The sequence below is a fragment of the Pipistrellus hanaki genome (genome assembly GCF_964339955.1).
Source record: "Pipistrellus hanaki genome assembly, chromosome: 4".
NCBI classification, from domain to species: domain Eukaryota; kingdom Metazoa; phylum Chordata; class Mammalia; order Chiroptera; family Vespertilionidae; genus Pipistrellus; species Pipistrellus hanaki.
Window position 1 is genome coordinate 99,527,302 of NC_140506.1, and position 18,492 is coordinate 99,545,793.

Genomic DNA, 18,492 nt, shown 5'->3' on the forward strand with positions numbered 1-18,492 from the left:
CAGACCACTCCTCGCACTCTGTCATGGCTTCCTTTCTCTAGGCCACTGAGTACCAAATCCTGATGCCCTCCAAGTGGCACCGAGGACTGGGAGGTGCAAGATGACCTTGCTCGGTGAGGTCATGGATACTGGGCTGCTTTGCATACCGGGCTCAATTTATCTTTTAGCAAAAAGCCATTGTATATTAAATTATTCCTTGTGTGTAATTTTTATTTGACTCGAAATTGAACCGCACTGATTTTGTTATTTAGCTTAATTGGGGGGAAAATGCAAAATTGTGTCTTTCTAATTTTAGTTTATTTGGTTTAGTGATACAGTTTGGAAAGGGGCTATTAAATCTACTGAAAGTTGTTTTAAGCATAAAAAAGTAAAGTATGTAATCAAGGAAAGGAGAATATTGCAAAAGTGAAAATTTAGTGACATGTATAATTTTTTAAAATTGTAATTTTCAGCCCTGGCTGCCTGGCTCGTTTGGAGCATTGTCCTGTGCACTAAAGGGTTGTGGGTTTAATTCCTCATCAGAGCACATGCCTAGGTTTTGGGTTCAATCCCCGTTCAGCATTCAGATGGGAGACAACCAATCACTGTTTCTCTCTTACATCAGTGTGTCTTCTCTCTCCTCCTGCCTCTGTCTAAAATCAATAGAAATATATCCTCGGATGAGGATTAAAAAAGTTGTAACTTCCATAAAAATGATTCATAATAAAGATTTCAAGCCACTTACAAAACTATTTATTTCTCATTCCTTCCAGTTCCACAATCTTGTTCAAGTTTCTTGAATATTTTCCCAAAGATAGTCTATGTATGTACATGAAAGTATGTGTGTACATGAAAACGTGAATTACATAATAAAAGCTCATCATAAATGCTTTTGTTGCCATTTAAATATATCTAGGAATTTACTTCTTACCAGCATATGTGTGTTTGCATCATGTGAGGATGCAAGTAGTGGGTGCTGGAACTGGTTTCACTGGCTCATGGGAGCGGATTGTATTGGCAGGAACTTGGTGCCTGGTTCATGGCCATTATTGCAATTGACCGTGTGCAGGCACCTCCCCTCAGAGCAGGCTGCTAAATGTTTCCCCGCAACCCCTGGGGGTTGATAGCATCGGGAAGCCCCTGCAGACCCCAGGGGCTGTCAATGGTAGTAACCCCAGTCTGCTTTCTGCTTCCAGAAGCAGGAGGAGCCACTACAAATAGCTTTTTACAAATCTATATCTTTATTCATTTCAGAGAGAAAGGGAGAGGGGGAGAGAGAGAAACATCAATGATGAAAGAGAATCATTGATCAGCTTTCATGGGGGATCGAGCCAGAAACCTGGGCATGTACCCTGACCAGGAATTGAACCATGACTCCTGGTTCATAGGTTGATACTCAGTCACCGAGCCATACAAGCCAGGCACAAGAGGTTTTAAAAAAATTCTGTGTTTATTTTAGAAATGTGAGCCCGGAGCTGGTAACTCAGTGATACACCCGTTCTGGTAAAGCACAGAGCTTGCTTGCTTTATCTTCCATGTTGACATTCCCCTCACAGTCACAGATGGCTGCTGTGGTGTCAAGCATCGTGTGGGCATGACAAAACCTTGAAAAGGAAAGGGGTGCTCTCCCCCCATATGTTTTTGTTTGTTTGTTTTTTGTTTTTGTTTGTTTGTTTTTTAGCAGTGAGGGAAACTTCTTCACCCATAAATCTCCCCAGCACTCTGGTCCCATTGACAAAGATGGAGACACATGCCCCAGTCCAACCAGAAACTGGCAAGGGGTCTCGGTCTGGATCTGGGTCCAGGTGCAAACATGTGCTCACAGCGAAGGTGGACGGGAGCTGGCTGCCAAATGCTCTGTGCCACAGAATACCTTCCTGCATTTAAGAAGTACATGCTGAGTGCCTTACGTGCTGGGGATGCAGTGAGCAAAAATCATAGGAATATCCTTGACCTCACAGGGCTTACACTCTAGTGAGAAAGACAGACAGTAATAATAGTACATGGTTGGAAATAAGTATTATAGGGGAAATAAACAAAAAGCAAGAAGGGGGATTCAGAAATTGGGGGTTGGGGTTAGGTGCTGTGATCTTGAAGAGTGTGACCAGGGCGGGGCTTCCCTGAGAGGGTGACAAAGACCGGAAGATGGTCAGGGTTAAAGTTGTGTAGGCGCTTTGTTCCAGGTGTGGAACTGCTAGCCTGTGACCCTGACACCATTGATTGAGTCATCATCTTTTCAACAATGCTTTGAAATGCCATCTTTATCATAGACTGAAGTCCTGTGTGTTTGGTTCTGTGGGTTAAGATGTGTCTTGTGTGTCTATACCAAACGATTTTAATTACTGTAGCTTTTCATGCATTTTAATATCACAGCACTAGTCGCCCCTCAGTCAGATTTTTCTTGGCTTATTTATTTAACAGACCAACTTTAACAGTAGCTTATCTAGTTCCCCTACATTAAATTTATATCTTAATTTAGGGAGTATTGAACCTTCCTGGCTAATAATAGGATGTGCCTTTCAGTTTGGTCAATTTTTTGTTGTTTTTGTTAATCTTCACCTGAGGATATTTTTCCATTGATTTTTAGGGAGAGTAGAAGAGAGAGGAAAAAATAGAGAGAAACATTGATGTGAGAGAAACACATTGATTAGTTGCCTCCTGCATGAGCCTTGACCAGGGCCGGGGCTGGGGAGGAGCCTGCAATCAAGTTATGTGCTCTTGACTGGAATTGAACCCAGGACCCTGTGGTCCGCTGAGCCAAACCGTCCAGGGCTGGTCAATTCTTTTTTTTTTTTTTAAATATATTTTATTGATTTTTTTACCGAGAGGAGGAGAGGGATAGAGAGCTAGAAATGTCGATGAGAGAGAAACATCGACCAGCTGCCTCTTGCACACCCCCTCCCCGCAACCAATGTACATGCCCTTGACCAGAATCGAACCTGGGACCTTTCAGTCCACAGACCGATGCTCTACTACTGAGCCAAACCGGTTTCAGCCAGGGCTGGTCAGTTCTTTATGTTCTGTAGTAATATAAAGTTTTCTAATCGTGTGTGTGTGTGTGTGTGTGTGTGTGTGTGTGTGTGTGTGGTATTTTAAGTAGGAATTTTTCTTCTATCATAGTTTTTATTTTTAAACTTTCCCCAACTTTATTGAGGTATAGTTGACAAATAAAAATTGTACATATTTCACAGACAACAGTGTGTGGTGATGGCCAGAAGGCGGGTGGGTGAGGCCTGTGTGGAGGTGGGCAAAAATGGAGGGAAATGAGGACATTTGTGTCAACAATAAAAATAAAGTTTAAAAAATTGTATATAAGGTACACAATGTGATGATTTAATATATGTATATTATGTAAGTGATTATCCACCTCCTCATATAGTTACATTTCGTATGTGTGAATATGAACACTTAGGACCTTAGCATGTCTCATATAGTATACTATACAGTATTATTAACTAGTAGAGGCCCAGTGCATGAATTCGTGCATGGGTGGGGTTTGGCCAGCCTGCCCAGATGGGGGCCCAGACCCACCCCTGGGGGGGGGGAGGGTGGCCAGCCAGCCCTGCCCTGATAGGGGTGTTGGGGGTTTATTGCGGGGGGGCGGGGAAAGTGGGCGCCAATCAGGGCTTGGATCAGGCTGGTTGGCTGCTATAGTGTGCGTCGTAACCACCAGTCATTCTGGTTGTTCCGCCATTCAGGTTGCTGGGCTTTATATAAATAGACTAGCCGGCCTGAGGAGTGGCTGTGGGAGGTTGGCTGCCGTCCCCATCCCCAATCAGGGTGGGGGGGCCGATCAGGGTCAGGGCCAGCCGGGGGGAGGGGCTGCAGGAAGTTGGTCAGCCATCCTTGCCCTCGATCTGGGTGGGGGGGGCCAATCAGGGGCTGGACCAGCTGGGGGGGAGGAGCTGCGGGAAGTTGGCTGGCTGCAGTGCACTTCATAGTGACCCGTCATTCCAGTTGCTTGGCTTTTATAGACTAGAGGCCTGGTGCACAAAATTTGTGTATGGGAGGAGGGTCCCCTCTGGTCTAGGAATTTGGCTCGTTTAGTTCCCACACATGGTGAGATCATACAGCATCTACCCATTCACTGAGCACCAGTCCTCCAGGTTTGTTCCTGTTTGCAAGAGGCTCTCCATACTGTTATAGAAGGAATAATACCATGTATAGTAGGGCATTGATACTTTTATCTTTATCTTACTGAATTCTCTTAGTGTTCCCAACAATTTTTTAAAATAGATTCTCTTGTGTTTTGTTGATACACAGTTACAGCATCTGCAAATAATTTTGCTACTTTTCATTTTCAGACTTTTTGATTTTGGTCCAAGTGAATTAGTAGTTAATTCCAGAAAATGTTAAAAAACAGTGGACATTTTTGTCTTCATTTTGAGTTTAATGAAATGTTTCCACTTTAAATATGATACTGTCTTTGGCCTTGAGGTTGATGTTTGCCTTTTTTGAAAATTCTAAGTAAAATATGAGTGTTAACGCTGGTGAATGATGTTTGGTCTGTGTTTATTTGATGGGTGTTTTCTTTGTCCTGTTTTGGTATCGGTGTTCTGCTGGCTTTGTAAAAACTCATTTGGAAGGTTTTTATGCTCTCGGACAGTTTAAATGGCACGTGGTTATCCAGTGAAGCTTAGTAGTTTTCTCTGGTGACAGCAGCGAGGCCTGTGCTTTTTGAAAAGTAGCCTTTGGCAGCTTTCCCACTTTTTCCCATGCTAATTGTTCTAGTTAAATTAGACTCATTTAGTCTAAGAGCTCCCATCTGTCTACATAGAACAAGCAAGACTGGCAGACTGTTTCCTGGGAAGAACCTGGGCTTTGAGGGCCAGCCTGTGTTAGAAGTGTAGGTAGCCTCTCATTAAGCTTAGTGTTTCGTCTGTAAAATGGGCTAATGCTTACCTGGAGGTATGTTGTGAGGATTAAATGATCTGATGTGGAGGGTAGTGCTCAGTGGTGTCTGTTTTAGCACTGGCGTTTGCCATGCCAGATTTATGCCATCCCATCCCATAGTTACTTGGTTTTTATTTGTGGCTTTATTGATCACATTTGTTCACAGTTCTTCAATCTGAAATATTTGTCAACGTCCTTTAGATCTGCCTGTCGAGTGCCTTTAACAATGATGATCATAATCTGATGTCTTTATTCTGCTTTCTGATTTCAGCTCAGAGTTGGCATTTGGCATGGGCTTATGCGACTTGCTCCACAGAAACTCAAGTGCATTCCTATTGGCCGGAGGTGCAGCAGGGGGAGTGGGCTCATGCAGAAAGCCCACCACCATCTTTTCCCTATGCGGTTTAAGTGCCCTTGTAGGGTGTGTAGACACTAAAACCACACTCTGTTTCCCTCTTTAGTTCTTTCAGTATTATTGTTTTCATTGTCATGGGAAACTTAATCTAACAGAAAGCTGTCGCATAACCCTTTCCAGTGCCTATTCTGGGTGCTCAGAGAGTAGCAGTCTTTATGGAGGGATGGCTAAGCAGTGAATGTGCGTCATAGCTCACTGAAGTGCAGAAAAAGTATTTTTCTATAGCAGCATTGTTCAGTTGCATTCATATGATGACATCTGAGAGCCTACTACATTCCAGGCATTGCCTCGATAGTGGAAATACAAAGATATAATGAAAACATGGCTCTAGCCTTAAAATACTCACAGAATAGTACCGAAGGCAGATAGATGTAAATGATAGTGCAAGGTAGTCTGATAGGAAATATGACAAGGTACTGTGGGTTTTCGTGGGAGGTGACAGGGTAGTCTTGGTTTCTGTGAAGCTTTTGGCTCAGCAGAACAGCATGAGAGCGTGCATGGGGGCTGGGAAGGGCGGCGTGCTCGGCAGGACCCAGGGCAGTGAGCAGAGGCCTTCAGCTTGCACTTGTGAAGTGCTCAGTAAGTATTGTTGGCTAGATGGATTAATACCTGAAGACACGTTAGCCTGGCCGACGGGGCTCAGTGGCTGAGCATTGACCTGTGAACTGGGAGGTCACAGTTCGATTCCCGGTCGGGGCACTTGCCCGGGGATCAACCCCCCAGTGTGGGGCGTGCAGGAGGCAGTCGAGCGATGATTATCTCTCATCATTGATGTCTCTCTCTCCCTCTCCCTTCCTCTCTGAAATCAGTAAAAATACATATTTTAAAAAAGAATGCACATTATACATATAGCAGTCACTCTTAATAACATTTTATCTAGCTTATGTGTTGGCTGTTTTTGTTATTGGTAAGGCTTCTGGTCAGTAGTAAGCTGTTAGTAGTTAAGTTTTGGGGAATCAAAAGTTAAAAGTGTATTTTTGACTGCCCAGGGGGAGAGGAAGTTGGTGTCCCTAACCCCTGCATTGTTTAAGAGTCAACTGTATATTACTTTTTATGCCAATTTTTAATTTCTATTTCAATGTCTAAGATACACAATACATGCTCACACATACACTGTACTTAATAAAGCATACATATACAACATATGTATACACACAAATAAAATGTGTTTACACGCTCCCTTCCTCTTTCCTTTTTCTGGCTTGTGTAACTAGAAAGATTGAAGATTATGGATTTAAGTCATTCATCATGCCAAACGTTTTTAAAGGGATCTTAAAACATTTAAATTCTACTTGAGTTTTAAAAATAAGAGTGCACTTATTTATTGCCATTTTAAAAGAAACACTTTAATGAAGTAAAAACAATAGGCTGTAACTCATATTTAGTATGAGTATACACTTGCAGGCACTTTAAATAATTTTTTTGCATTGAAGTAGCCTTCAAAGAACAATCCATAACCTGTTTTCTTGGCACAATGTAGACATGTAGAGTTGTCTGGGATGAACAGTTCTGAAGTTTTTCTCTGTTCAACCTTCTGCTTTGGATTTTCTATATTTTAGCTACCATGTTCTTACTCTGTATTCTATTCTAGTCTCACTCTTTGTTGGTAGCATTTTGCATACCTGGCCGAGAATGTGCACTATGCTATTGCCCAAAGCAGTACTAAAGGAGATGAGTTTTGCTCCAAGGTACTTTGTGAGATGATTTTTCTCCAGCTCAGATTTTAATCCCTCCCTCCTTCCCTCCCTCCGCCTTCAGCTTAATCTCACTGGGCCACCACTTGTACAACCCATAGGCGGTTCCTCCACTCAAGACTGAGACATATGGTAGGACTTCAGATCTTCTTCATGGTAATCACCATCACACACCTCACGTTGAATGAAGCACATATAGGATGCATGGTATAAAACAAGCTTTCTGGAAAGTGTTAGAATGCTTGGAATTCTTTTAGTGAGTTAGGAAAGGGTGTGCAGTGTTGTTGCGTTTGAGTGTTGGTTTTAGTTTCTTGTACCCAGCATCCTTCCTTGTGCCCAGTTGTCTTTTCCATTCATCTTGGTTTATGTTTTAAAGCCTGGTGGGTATATGTCCATTAAAACTACCATAACTTCTGAATTTTCAGTGACGTAGTTGAAGATTAGATGATTCCTATGGTCATTCATAGTTGTCCAGTGCTGTCCTGTTTTCATAAGTGTTGTCTTTCTCCTGCAATAGTCAGTAAGCCATATTTAAGGTTACATAACCAGTGATGCACACAGAACACAACATATATGCCATCTTGCATTCTGGGTCCTGAGTGCCCTTCCAGTACTTTAAAGGTCAGGTATTTAGCGAAGTTGTGAGAACTGAACGTTACTCTTCCTGTTCAGATGCCATTGCCACAGCCCTGGCTGCAGCGTGGTGCCGTTCCCATTCCCAGGCCTCCCTGCAGGCCACTGGTTCCCTTTGCTGGAACAGGTGCCAGCCTCACTGAGAGTGAGTGGGCATTAGGGTTAGTCAGAGCGAGCGGCACCTCTGCGGGGGCACCACTTCTTAGTGTGTCTGCAGATACCCGGAGGATGAAATGATGCCGTGGACCATATTCTCTCCTGCATGAAGAGAGAATATGGTCTTTTTTAAGGTTGAGTTTTAAAAAACATCTCTTTCAGAAACCTGTTACATTTGCCCTTTAGCTGCCGTTTAAGAGGAAAACACCGTTAGTAGTACATAAGCTCAGTATTTTGTATATTTTTAACTCAAATCTGAGCATCTGGTCATGTGCCATGGGACCCAAGTATGGCTCTGCTGGCTGTGCAGCAGCGTCTTGTTGGGAACACCTGCTCACACAGGGCTTGGAGAGACGCTGGCCGAGGCGGTCGGCATTCTTCCTGCCGCCCAGCCCCCGAGACTGAAGACACATCAGCTTTTATTCCCATTGGCTGTGTCTTTACAGCTGTGAATTTCTGTCTGCCCTCTGGGAACAAATAATGTTACTGTAGAGCTCCATCCACAGTGTTGCAGCACGGATGTGGCGTCTCCTGCGTACTGTACAAAGGGGCGCTGACTCCGAGCGCCCTCGTCTGCACTGAGAGCATTGCTAGTAGCCCTGCGCTTCCCGAGTCCACGGCACTGCGGCGCCTGCCTGTCCCCGCTGTGTCCGACACCTTTGGGCGGCGCTCACCCCGGCAGGCTCTGGGAGGGACTCCGTGTGCGGAGGCTCTACAGGAAACCATCACATCGATGGTGTGTTGGCAGCTCAGGTTTAGTCAAGCATGCTGTATCATGGCATGACATCTTTCTCATACTTTATACTTACGGGTTGTTGACTTGTTCTCACATGTCTCTTGTTATAAAGTTCTTGAGCAATTTCCTGGAAAATACGCCTGGCACTCTTCTGTAAATGCAAATGAGAAAAAGTGCCTCTGTCTTAGGGCCCGAAGTGCTGGATGTTGCGTCCCCCCTACCTCAGCATACCTGTTCCTACCATTAGCTCTGATATTTTTAGTATGGTAAGTAGAATTTATGGCTGAGAACTATCAAGTTTCAATCTCAGCTTATCATTTGAGATTATCATTGAGTTTCTCAACAATTAGGAGACAGTAGCTATGATTAGTTACCACGATGCTCTCTGTGTCTCTTAAACTGTTTCTGATTTGAAATAGTTACAACCAGCCACAGTGTGAAAGATACTTTACAAATATTGGTCTGTACCTTTTGTGAATCTTCTTTTTCTTTGTTTCTTAGAGTGTTAGATTTTGACTGTCAAAAAGAAAAGGAAAATGTTAAGAGATATTTTATGTACTTAAAACAAGTGCGGCGGACACCTCCCATAAGATTGAGCTAACTTAATATTTAATGCTGTACAGTAAGAGTTAGTCATTTTCATGCTGTTTCTGAGATGCTTTTATTATATTAATAAGATAACTCAGACTGGTATTGATTGTTGTATTTATAGCAACCCTAATATCACACACATAGACCCCCACTTATAGCAGCATCTGAGCAGCCAGGAGACAGGTACTCTTTCTCAAAAACTTTAGGCTTTTTAAAAATATTTTAGACAACTCCTAATCTTTTTGTTAACTCATTTTGCTCATTTTTTAAAAAAATATATTTTTATAGATTAAAGAGAGTTAGGGAGAGGGAGAGATAGAAGCATCAGTGATGAGAGAAGCACTGACCGGCTGCCTCCCGTACCCACACTGGGGATCGAGCCCAGTCGTGTGCCCCAGCCCCCTGGCCCATTGGCCAACGCTTAACTGCTGAGCCACGCTGGCCAGACCCTTTTTGCTCATTCTTAACCACCACCCCCAACCCCCCGCAGCAGAAAGATAGCATATAAGAAGGTTTTGAAGAAGGGTCCTTATTCCAATATTACAGGTTTTAAAGAGAAAACACCGGGTCCTCTGGTCAGGGCCGATTGCTGGGATGAAAATGTGCTTGCTTCTCCGACTCCCCAGCAGGCGTGTTTCCTGCCGCCACTCAGGGAGACGAGGGAGCTGTTCCGAGGCTCCGTGTGGACAGCAGGGCGTCCTTTCCGTGGATGACAGTCAAGGCTTTGGGGTCCGGTGCAAGGCAGTTGGACTTACCCTGGTGAGGATGACGAAGATGCCGAGCACCGCGACCACGTAGACAGAGAGCAGAGCCAGCAGAGCCGCCAGGAGCCCCCGCAGGGCCGTGCCCGGGCCTCCCGCTCCTGGTTAATTGCAGAGCAGAGACAGCCGTCAGCGGGAACTTACTACCCTGATACACATTTAGGGCTCAACTGAAGCTCCATTTTAGAGGTGAAACACACACTCCGCCTGGCAATTCATAAGAATGTATTTATGGTCTCTTGATTTTAAAGACATTCAAGTATATGATATGATTAAAGCTTGTTCATCAGTTCTTAAAAATGTATTATACTGAAAATGTTACTTGTTTTTAAAACTAAGAAGTTTTAAAATCCAATTAATTGTCATAAGGGTAAGAATCACTTTTTATATAAAACCTTGCTTAAAGTTAGGTAGATATTTCAAGACAGTTCAAGGGCATGGAAGGTGCTCTTGGCGGCGATGGCTGCAGTGTCTGGGCCTCTGACTGTGGGTGGAGAGGTGTCCCTGTGCTTGTCAGCGCTGCCGCCTCGAGCTGTTCAGACGCTAGCTGACTAGTGCCATCTGGCGTGGTGGACCTCAGTGCTTGTTACACACTTAAAAGACAGCTGCTGTGCCCTGCCCCTTCTTGCTCATGAAGTCCTGGAAGGAGAATTACTGAGTCCAGTTTCACATTCTGAATTCTCCCTCCTTGCAGGAGGTGTGCCGAGCTCTCGGTAGGGGTGGGGTAACACGCTGTCTTCAAGTACTTGATTATTTGAAGTGCAAAATACAATTGGATTTATAATCATTATCCGAATATCCTGTACTTTTCAATTACATGCCTGCAGATGCTTATCCTGTGAACTCAGTTTATACAATGTATATTTTTTTCTGAAACTAACAAATTAACTCTAGTAGGAAAACTTTAAAAAAAATGTCTCAAGTGCTAAATTAGGAGCTGTACGGAAAAGGCAGGAATTTTCCATGCCCGTATGAGCGATGCGTTCATTTCTGCTCCAAACAAGACTTTCTCTCCACACAAGCTTACATTTTTCTTTGGCTGCAGTGAGCTGTACGAATCTCCAGAGTCATGTGTTTGTGCTCTTGTCTGAAGCTGCCATTGGTTGAGGGCTTGCTACAAGCTAGGCACCAATAGAAGTGCTCTGTGCACATTAATTCATTTATAATGCACCTTACAGGTGAGAGTGGAGTGAGGGTAAGTGGCAGTGGGATACCCGGCGCCCATGAAGACGCGCTAGTGGTTAGCAGGGTGCAGCGGGGCGGCCTGCACAGTCCTGCGCGTGTGCAGCGTGCTGCTCCGGCGAGCCCGTTCCGTGCTCTCGGCGCCCGTCATACGGGAGGCATTTTGCAGGAAGAGAGCGAGTCTGGGAGTTGCTGCCTCTCTTTGTTTTCCCAGTCAGGTGAAGCTTTTCATTTCTTAACGTTGGCTAGGGTCAGTATCCTCACTGAATGAGGAAATTGTCATGGGTTTAACAAATCTCAAGAGCCAGAGTCACGCTAGTCCCTTCCTCTTCTGTCCACCCTCTGGCTTCTCCCTAAATTTGTATTTATTCTCCAAATGCATGTTTTTTCTGGGACCAATTTATCGATCCCTTGTGTGAGATAAATGTGCCCCTGCAGTGCTTTGTTCTCGATGGTGTGATACAGGCCAGTTCCCGAGAACGGCGGCGTGGTTAACAAGGCTTGCACGCTCCTCCACTCACCCCCCCACCAGGAAGGTCGCCCTCACCGGTGACATCGGGGCGGGGGAGAGGCCGGGCACCGGCATACCGCCGGCTGTGGAGCCTGGAGAGGCGCTCCCGGGGGTTTTCCAACCGCGGTGCGCTGGCCTGTGCTCGGTCATGGCCTGCCCTGGCAGGGGACTGAGCGCAGAGCTGTGGCGCTCGGCGTGTAGGGGGCAGCGTGATAAAGGCCGCACAGCGTGCGGTGTGCTGGAGCACAGCGTGACCACTGACCTCTCACCACCAGCACGGTCCCCGCTCCGGCCTGCTTGGCCCTCGGGTCCTCTGAGCTGGGCGCGGCGAGTCCACAGACGTAGATGGCGCTGTCATTGGGTGTCAGCCGGTTGACCGTGAGGGAGACCTGGTTCTGTGCCAGGGCCATCCTCATCGTAAACTTGTCGGCCTCACTTGTGCACCCGTCCACGCAGAGGGTCTCCGTCCGGTGAGCCCCAAAGCGGAACCACAGGCTGCTGGGGGGCCCGGCGGGGCAGCCCACTATGGAGAAGGAGCAGGCCACGGTCACAGCCCCTTGTGTGTCGTCTGCTTCGAGGACGGGGGGCTGCGAGACGGAGACGGTGCAGCCGCCCGCGGCACCTGGAGGGAGACAGCTGCTGCTTTGCTCTCGCTGGCCTTTGTGGGCCAGGGAACCCACTTTCTTACTTTAGGCCCCGCACAAACAGGACTGAAGCAGGGACACCAGTGCCCTCACTTTCCCAGCTCCCATGTCTCCTGCCTGGTTACTTGGGAACAGCCCCAGAGAGTCCAGTGGGGTCGGCCCTGCCCCATCAGAAGGTCGGGGTCCCCGTGATCACGCTCTGCGGACTGACTGACACGCTTCCCTGGGACCGCAGAGCCTGCCTCCTCCTCCACACCCTGGCCTCGCAGGGCCCGTGTCCGGGCGGTGCTGCGATCAGGCCCCTCAGGCAGGCAGTGCTGCCGTGACGGAGCCACGTGAGCAGGAGGCATTTGGGGTTTGCCTTGTGGGGTGGGATTGCTAGGAATTCATGGGCCTTCACGGTTCCCCTTTGTGAGCTGGGTTGTCTCTGTGGGCGACGTTGTGCAAGGCAAGAAGTACACCTGGGGAATGCTGCCGGGCTCGTTGCTGAGCGGAGGCCTAACGGCCCATCCTGCCTGGCCCAGCAAATTTGGTTTCCCAGCCGCGGTCGCTGCTTGGATGGAAACATTGGGGCGACAGGCACGGACCTGAGGTGGGGTCCTGGCTCTGCCTGGTCTGTGGTGTGTGGCCCAGCGTCCTCGCTAGCAGAATGGGGGTAGCATCCTGCCCCTTGGGGCTAGGGAGGCCACTGATGCAGGATGGTCAGGAAAGGTAGGTACCGCTGCTTTCCTGCTTCCACAGGGCCCACGCCAGTGAGATCCCTGCAGGCGTCCAGCGGTGTGAGCAGCTGGGCCTGGACACCCAGGCCATGCCGCCCCCTGTGTTGTGCTGCTTCCCGTCACGCATGTTGACCCTACCTCGACCTTACACGCGTGTGAAGCTGGGAGCCACCCAGGTGTTTATAAATGGAGATTCTGTCACAGCCCGTGGGGGGTGAGCTCGGCCTGGAGTAGCATTGGTTGAGACACATTGGAATTATTTTGGCCAGTTTTTAGTCTGACTTCTGCCAGGTTGCATGTTTCTAAAAGGTCTGTGTCAGCAAATGAAATGGAAGAAAGACCAGCTGGTCTGGTGCTTGAGCTCCGGATGGGCCGTGTTCACCTCACTTTCTTACAGGCCTGGTGGTGAGGCAGAGCTGTTCTTGCTGCGTTTTTAGTTTAGCATTTTTACAGTTTGAGATGAGCTGGGAGCTTAAGTGACCTCATAAACGTGAGCCGTGGGAGAGGGTCAGGCCACCCGGAGCACCGGGGCACGGGCAGGCTGCACAGGCTCGGAGCAGCGCATGCCTCAGCCCACATGTCACCCTGGACGTTAGCGAACACTGACTTTCGGCAGGTGATCATTTTATCTTGGAGGCTTGGACTTGGACTTGAGCCTGTTGGAATGTAACCGATTAACCAAGTGTCTCAGTTCTAAGTCCTCTATGGGATGGAATTCTTAAAAGAGAAGCTGGCTTTTTTTCTCGTTTGTAAATCCTAATCCACCCTAGCTGGTTTGGCTCAATGGATAGAACATCAGCCTGTGTGGACTGAAGCGTCCTGGGTTCGATTCCAGTCAAGGGTACATGCCCGGGTTTCTGCCTCAATCCCCGGTGTGCAGGAGACAGCTGATCACTGATTCTCATCATTGATCTCTCTCTCTTTCTCTTTCCTCTCTGAAATCAATAAAAATACATTTTAAAAAATCCTAGCCTGAGGATATTTTTGTCATTGAGTTTTATAGAAAGTGGAAGGGGGGGAAGAGGGGGGGTGAGAGGGAAAGGGAGAAAAGGAGGAAAAGAGGAAGGAGGAGAGAGAGAAAAAGAGACAGAGAACCGTCGGTGTGAGAGAGACATCGGTTATTTGCCTCCCACACATGCCTGACAGGGCCAGGGATCAAACCTGCAACTCAGGTACATGCCCTTGACCAGGCATTGACCCCGAGGCTCTTCTGTGCACAGGTCAGCACTCTAAGCACTGAGCAGCAGCCAGGGCAAGAGAAGCCGGCCTGTAGCACTTTCCTGGAGCACTAGCGCCCAGGATTAAAGAAATTTTTGCAATGCTGGAGTTTTAAATCTCCGCCTATTTCCAGTTCTGCAAAATGAGTCTGAGTGGGAACAAATGAGCGGTAGGGTTTCCTGAGTTGTGAGAGCAGACTGTGAGGAAACTTCTGTTTCTTCCTGCCCAGTTAGGCAACATCTCCACAAAAAGAGAAGTTGGGACAATGTGCGCACACAGCCTGCTCCTCTGAAAAGGTTGAAAGTTTATCTCCTTGGTGGAGGGAATTTAAAAAGGTTATTTTACTATTTTTAAAATCAAAACTAGAAAATAAGTTAAAAGCGAATATTTGACACCGAGAAAGCCTCTAGCGACAGCTTTGAGCGTGCGGAAGCAGCAGCTGGCACCGCGGCCCCACCTGCCCACTCCCGCCTTCAGGGAGCATCTTTAAAGAGCAGGTTCTACTTTAAAATCACACCAGTGACAAGCTTACAAACGTAAGTGCACCTAATAGAATATTGAGAGTAGAAGTGAGAAATCACCCAAAATAACCACTGTTAACATTTTGATATTTATTTTTAACAGGTAAAAAGTTAATTTTAAGAGCTTTTGCTGCCTTCTGTGCCCTACGACCCAAACTTTGTGGGTCAAAACTGAGATCATTAGATGTATCAGAACTAGGATGAGATTGTTTGAACTGCAAATGGGAACCACTTTCTTTCATGGATGAAAACAGAAGCAGCAGAATTTAAACTGGGGTCTGTGATCGGGCGGTCACTCCGGGAAAGGAGCTGAAGCAGTCCGTCCGTCCCCCTCCCCTCGCCACTCTCATTCCCAGATGCGGCGTTTCAGAAGCACTGCCCTTGGGAGGCATTCAGGGTGTGTGCTCGGCTCGCCCTGTCCCTCCTCACTGATGGCCGGCGCCCGGAACTGCAGGCCTCACCTTCGGTGAGGTCCTCTCTGCACAGCAGCCGGAGCAGAGGGGATGTTTCAGTCTAACGTGAAACGTCCAGCTGCCCCTTTCTCCCCTATTTCCCTGGGGAAAAGGAAACTTTAGACAATTTCCATCGTGCTATACGTTTGAAAACTATTTTGTAGGGGCTTAAAACATAAATGCATTAGGCAAGAAAAAAGCAATTGATTTCAGTAAAGTGGAGGAGAAAAAGCAGCTTACCGACACAGCACAGAATCAGACCGACTCCCAGGCCGAGGAGCGCCCTGGCCCCGCGCACAGCCTCCATGTCTGTGGGGCGGAGAGCGTGTGTGTGGAGAGGGTGCCTGTGCTTTCCTCTTTTTAGAAAGGAAGAACTGACGAGAGGAACTCTTATTAAGGAACCATAATCAGGAACTTTTTGAAATTGTGTAAATGTTGTCTGTAATGCAGTTTCGCCATTTGAAGTTGAGACTTGAGCCTAGAGCACATTTCTAGGTGTTCACATGATTCATCTGCCTCGGCTTTTCACAAAGCCTCCAGCACTGGGCGGTCTGAGTGAGCCTGGCCGGTCCTGGGAGTCACTGCTGGGTCTGAGCAGGGCGAGATTAGTGAATGGTCAGCACCTCACAGTATGAGCAATGCGCTGTGTGCCAGAAGCGGCTGTGCCAGTTTTGTGTGACCCCTTTTTACTGTGTCGGGGAAGCAGGTGTGTGGAACCTGTCATCCATACCTCCCAACCCTGCTCCACCTGCCTCCTGCTCAGGTTCTTTCTAAGCAAAAGAACTCTGCTCAAATGGACTCTGCTGGCCTAAGCAAGAGGGAATTTAAGGAAAGGATGGAGGGTCACAGAGCCACTGGGAAGGGGGGAGAACCGCATGTGGGCTGCAGCCCAGAAAAATGCCCCGGTCACTCCATCAAGCTGATCTGAAGCCCACGCTACCGCCAGGCACCTGACCGGTGCTGCCCCAGCCTTGGCGCCCCGCCACTGCAACACCCCCGGAGCGGGGGTGGGGAGGGGGTGGGGGGGGGGAAGATGGAGGCTCCATTCTCACTCCTGGGGCACCAGCTCTTCATGCCAGGGCCGAGTGTGTGTGCTTGAGCTCTGGCCACGTGCTGGCGCTGGTGGCAGGAGAGTGTGTCCTTGTGACACCTCCCCACTCAGTGCTTGTGCTCTGGGCACAGACAGTGACATGGTTTCCTACGTACAGAACGTTTTCCCCAGTCTGCATTTATAACACTTAAGTTTTGTGTGTTAGTGTCACCATAGTATCAACAGGCACCCTGAATTTACATTGTGTGTGTCGCTAGTCCATGCTTGGTATGTATGTGAGCTAAAGACCTTCCTTTGCCCCCATGATGCTTTGGGAATGTGGGACACCTGTTCTCCCGCTGTCTCTGGTCGGAGCTTTACTTTTATGCAGTTATTTTGAAAAGTTAGGGTGTGGCCCTAGCTGGTTTGGCTTAGTAGTGGATAGAGCATTGGCCTGCGGACTGAGGGTCTCAGGTTCAATTCCAGTCAAGGGCACATGCCCAGGTTGTGGGTCCGATCCCCAGTTGGGTGCATGCAGGAGGCAACCAATCAATGATTCTCATCACTGATGTTTCTATTTCTCTCTCCCTCTATGAAATCAATTATAAATATATATATATATATATATATTTTCTTTTTTTTTAAAGAAAAGTTAGAGAGTGGATCAGCTTCTCTTGAAAAGCACACCGATTATCTATTTTTATAAATTAAAATTATGTATTAATGTAGTTTTATTTTCGGCCTAATAAACCTAATATGTTGCATAAGTTTACTACAGCAGTGGTGTTTCCTTGTATTTATCCAAAACCCTCTTTCCAGGAGCACGTGTTTTCCCTGCCTCAGTGTTCCAGTGCTTGGTGAGCTTTGGGGCGGAACCCGGCGCTCCTGCTGCTCTGACACGCATGGGCCTGCCAGCCGGGCTCCTCCAGCCTTTCAGTCTGCTCCTGGTCTCTGTCCCCGACCCCAGGGGCCTGGGAGGGAGTCAGCAGAGCACCCAGCACATAGCACCCTCTGCCCTCCCTCCCTCTTCAAACAACTTGTTTGTTCAAGAATTTAACTTAATGTTTTCTTTGTTTTAGTAGGTGGCAAGTGGGACAAGCCATCAGAAATTTTGGAAATCAAGGGACAGAACTGGGAAGAGCAAGTGAACAGTCTGCCTGAAGTGTTCGGGAAAGCGGGTTTTGTTATCGAGGCTTTCACCAGACTGCCGTACCTGTGCGAAGGGGACATGTACAACGACTACTACGTCCTGGACGACGCTGTCTTCGTTCTCAAACCCGTGTAACCCGAGTCTGCGTTCTGCTTTACGCGGGGAGGAGCGGGGACTGTCGGGCTAAAGATCATGTAGGAATTTAAAAAGCCAAAATATTAATTATTTCTTTGTAGTGTGTAAAAGGAATGTCTTTTTAAAAAACAACCCAACTCTTTGGTGATTTTATCAGCTCTTTCTCAGTATGCAGGTCTCACTCCAATTACAGGAGATATTTTTTATACTCAATTGCAGTAGGGACTCCTTCCAAGGCCTAGCAATAGTCGTGACTTCCCCTGGAAACAGCAAATGCGGGTTGTTTCTGACAAAGTGAAGACTGGCGGTGAAGGTGTCCTTCAGTTACAATACTGGTTATAAGGTATAGCCACAGGCACTCTTTCCTGTTTAGACATCTTTCTGTCCTTATTCAAGAAAATGTTTTAATCATGCTAATAAACTCTTTTGGCGAGACTTCGGTATCAGGTTTGAGTTCATGAAAGGCTCCCAGGACCTTGCACTGCTTTGACTTCAGGGACACCCACTAGTCACGTCATGTGGAAGATGCAGCTGCAGGAAGGACTGAGGCGGGCGGGGCGGGGCGGGGGGGGGGGGGATGTGAATTGTGAACACTGAGGCAGTCAGACCAGCCCTCAAGAGAACCACCTCACTTGGATACAGTACTTCAGGGACTACCACCCACTCCCCAGTTCATGTCGCTTTGGGGAATGCAAAACACTGGGTCTGCCTTTGTGGTAGCTAACGTCCTACACTCAGAACTTTGTGTTTCTGGACAATCTCAGGTTCTCAGAACTGAAACATTCAGTTACGTCTACCAAAAAAAAAATGGAGCCTAAAGATGTTTTAATTCCACTTCTTCCCCTACACTTTTATACCTCTTTCCCAGAACTTGGTTCATCCTGAAATTCTTCCCTGAATTTATTAGTTGCCAAGCATATGGGCTGATGAAGACTGTGTCGGACTTGTGCATTCTAGAATCTGTGAATGCCTCCACCATATACCCAGAAATGTTGCAATGCAGGAACTCATTAGCTGGTCAGCAACCGTTGTGGATATTCCAAAGAGCAGAGCGCTAACCCAGAATCTAAAA

The 18,492-nt window shown here is 47.2% G+C and overlaps 2 protein-coding genes across 6 annotated transcripts in view; one reads left to right on the top strand and one right to left on the bottom strand.

Annotated features, from left to right (window-relative positions):
• Positions 1-17,855, top strand: part of METTL9 (methyltransferase 9, His-X-His N1(pi)-histidine) — a 39,758-nt gene extending 21,903 nt beyond the window's left edge. For 2 of the 4 annotated variants that reach the window (XM_084882764.1, XM_084882766.1), the window contains one exon: positions 17,218-17,855. In XM_084882764.1, coding sequence (XP_084738890.1) covers positions 17,218-17,420 — 203 coding nt within the window. In that variant the 3' untranslated portion in view covers positions 17,421-17,855. Of the gene's footprint in view, positions 1-17,214 lie in introns of all 4 variants that reach the window. The other 2 variants (XM_084882765.1, XM_084882763.1) reach the window with 1 other exon arrangement.
• On the bottom strand, positions 5,057-16,090 carry IGSF6 (immunoglobulin superfamily member 6). Of its 2 annotated transcripts, none has more exons than XM_084882774.1 (6): positions 15,346-16,090; positions 11,814-12,074; positions 9,853-9,959; positions 8,975-9,022; positions 8,580-8,657; positions 5,057-7,489 (listed from the first exon to the last, which is right to left on the bottom strand). In XM_084882774.1, exons 1-6 carry the CDS (start codon positions 15,410-15,412, stop codon positions 7,439-7,441), a joined length of 612 nt encoding a protein of 203 aa, XP_084738900.1. In that variant the 5' UTR covers positions 15,413-16,090; the 3' UTR covers positions 5,057-7,438. The 2 variants fall into 2 exon arrangements, with proteins under 2 accessions (XP_084738900.1, XP_084738899.1); XM_084882773.1 differs by having other exon boundaries at positions 5,058-7,489; positions 11,814-12,173; positions 15,346-16,088.
• Positions 17,856-18,492: the final 637 nt, after the last annotated feature.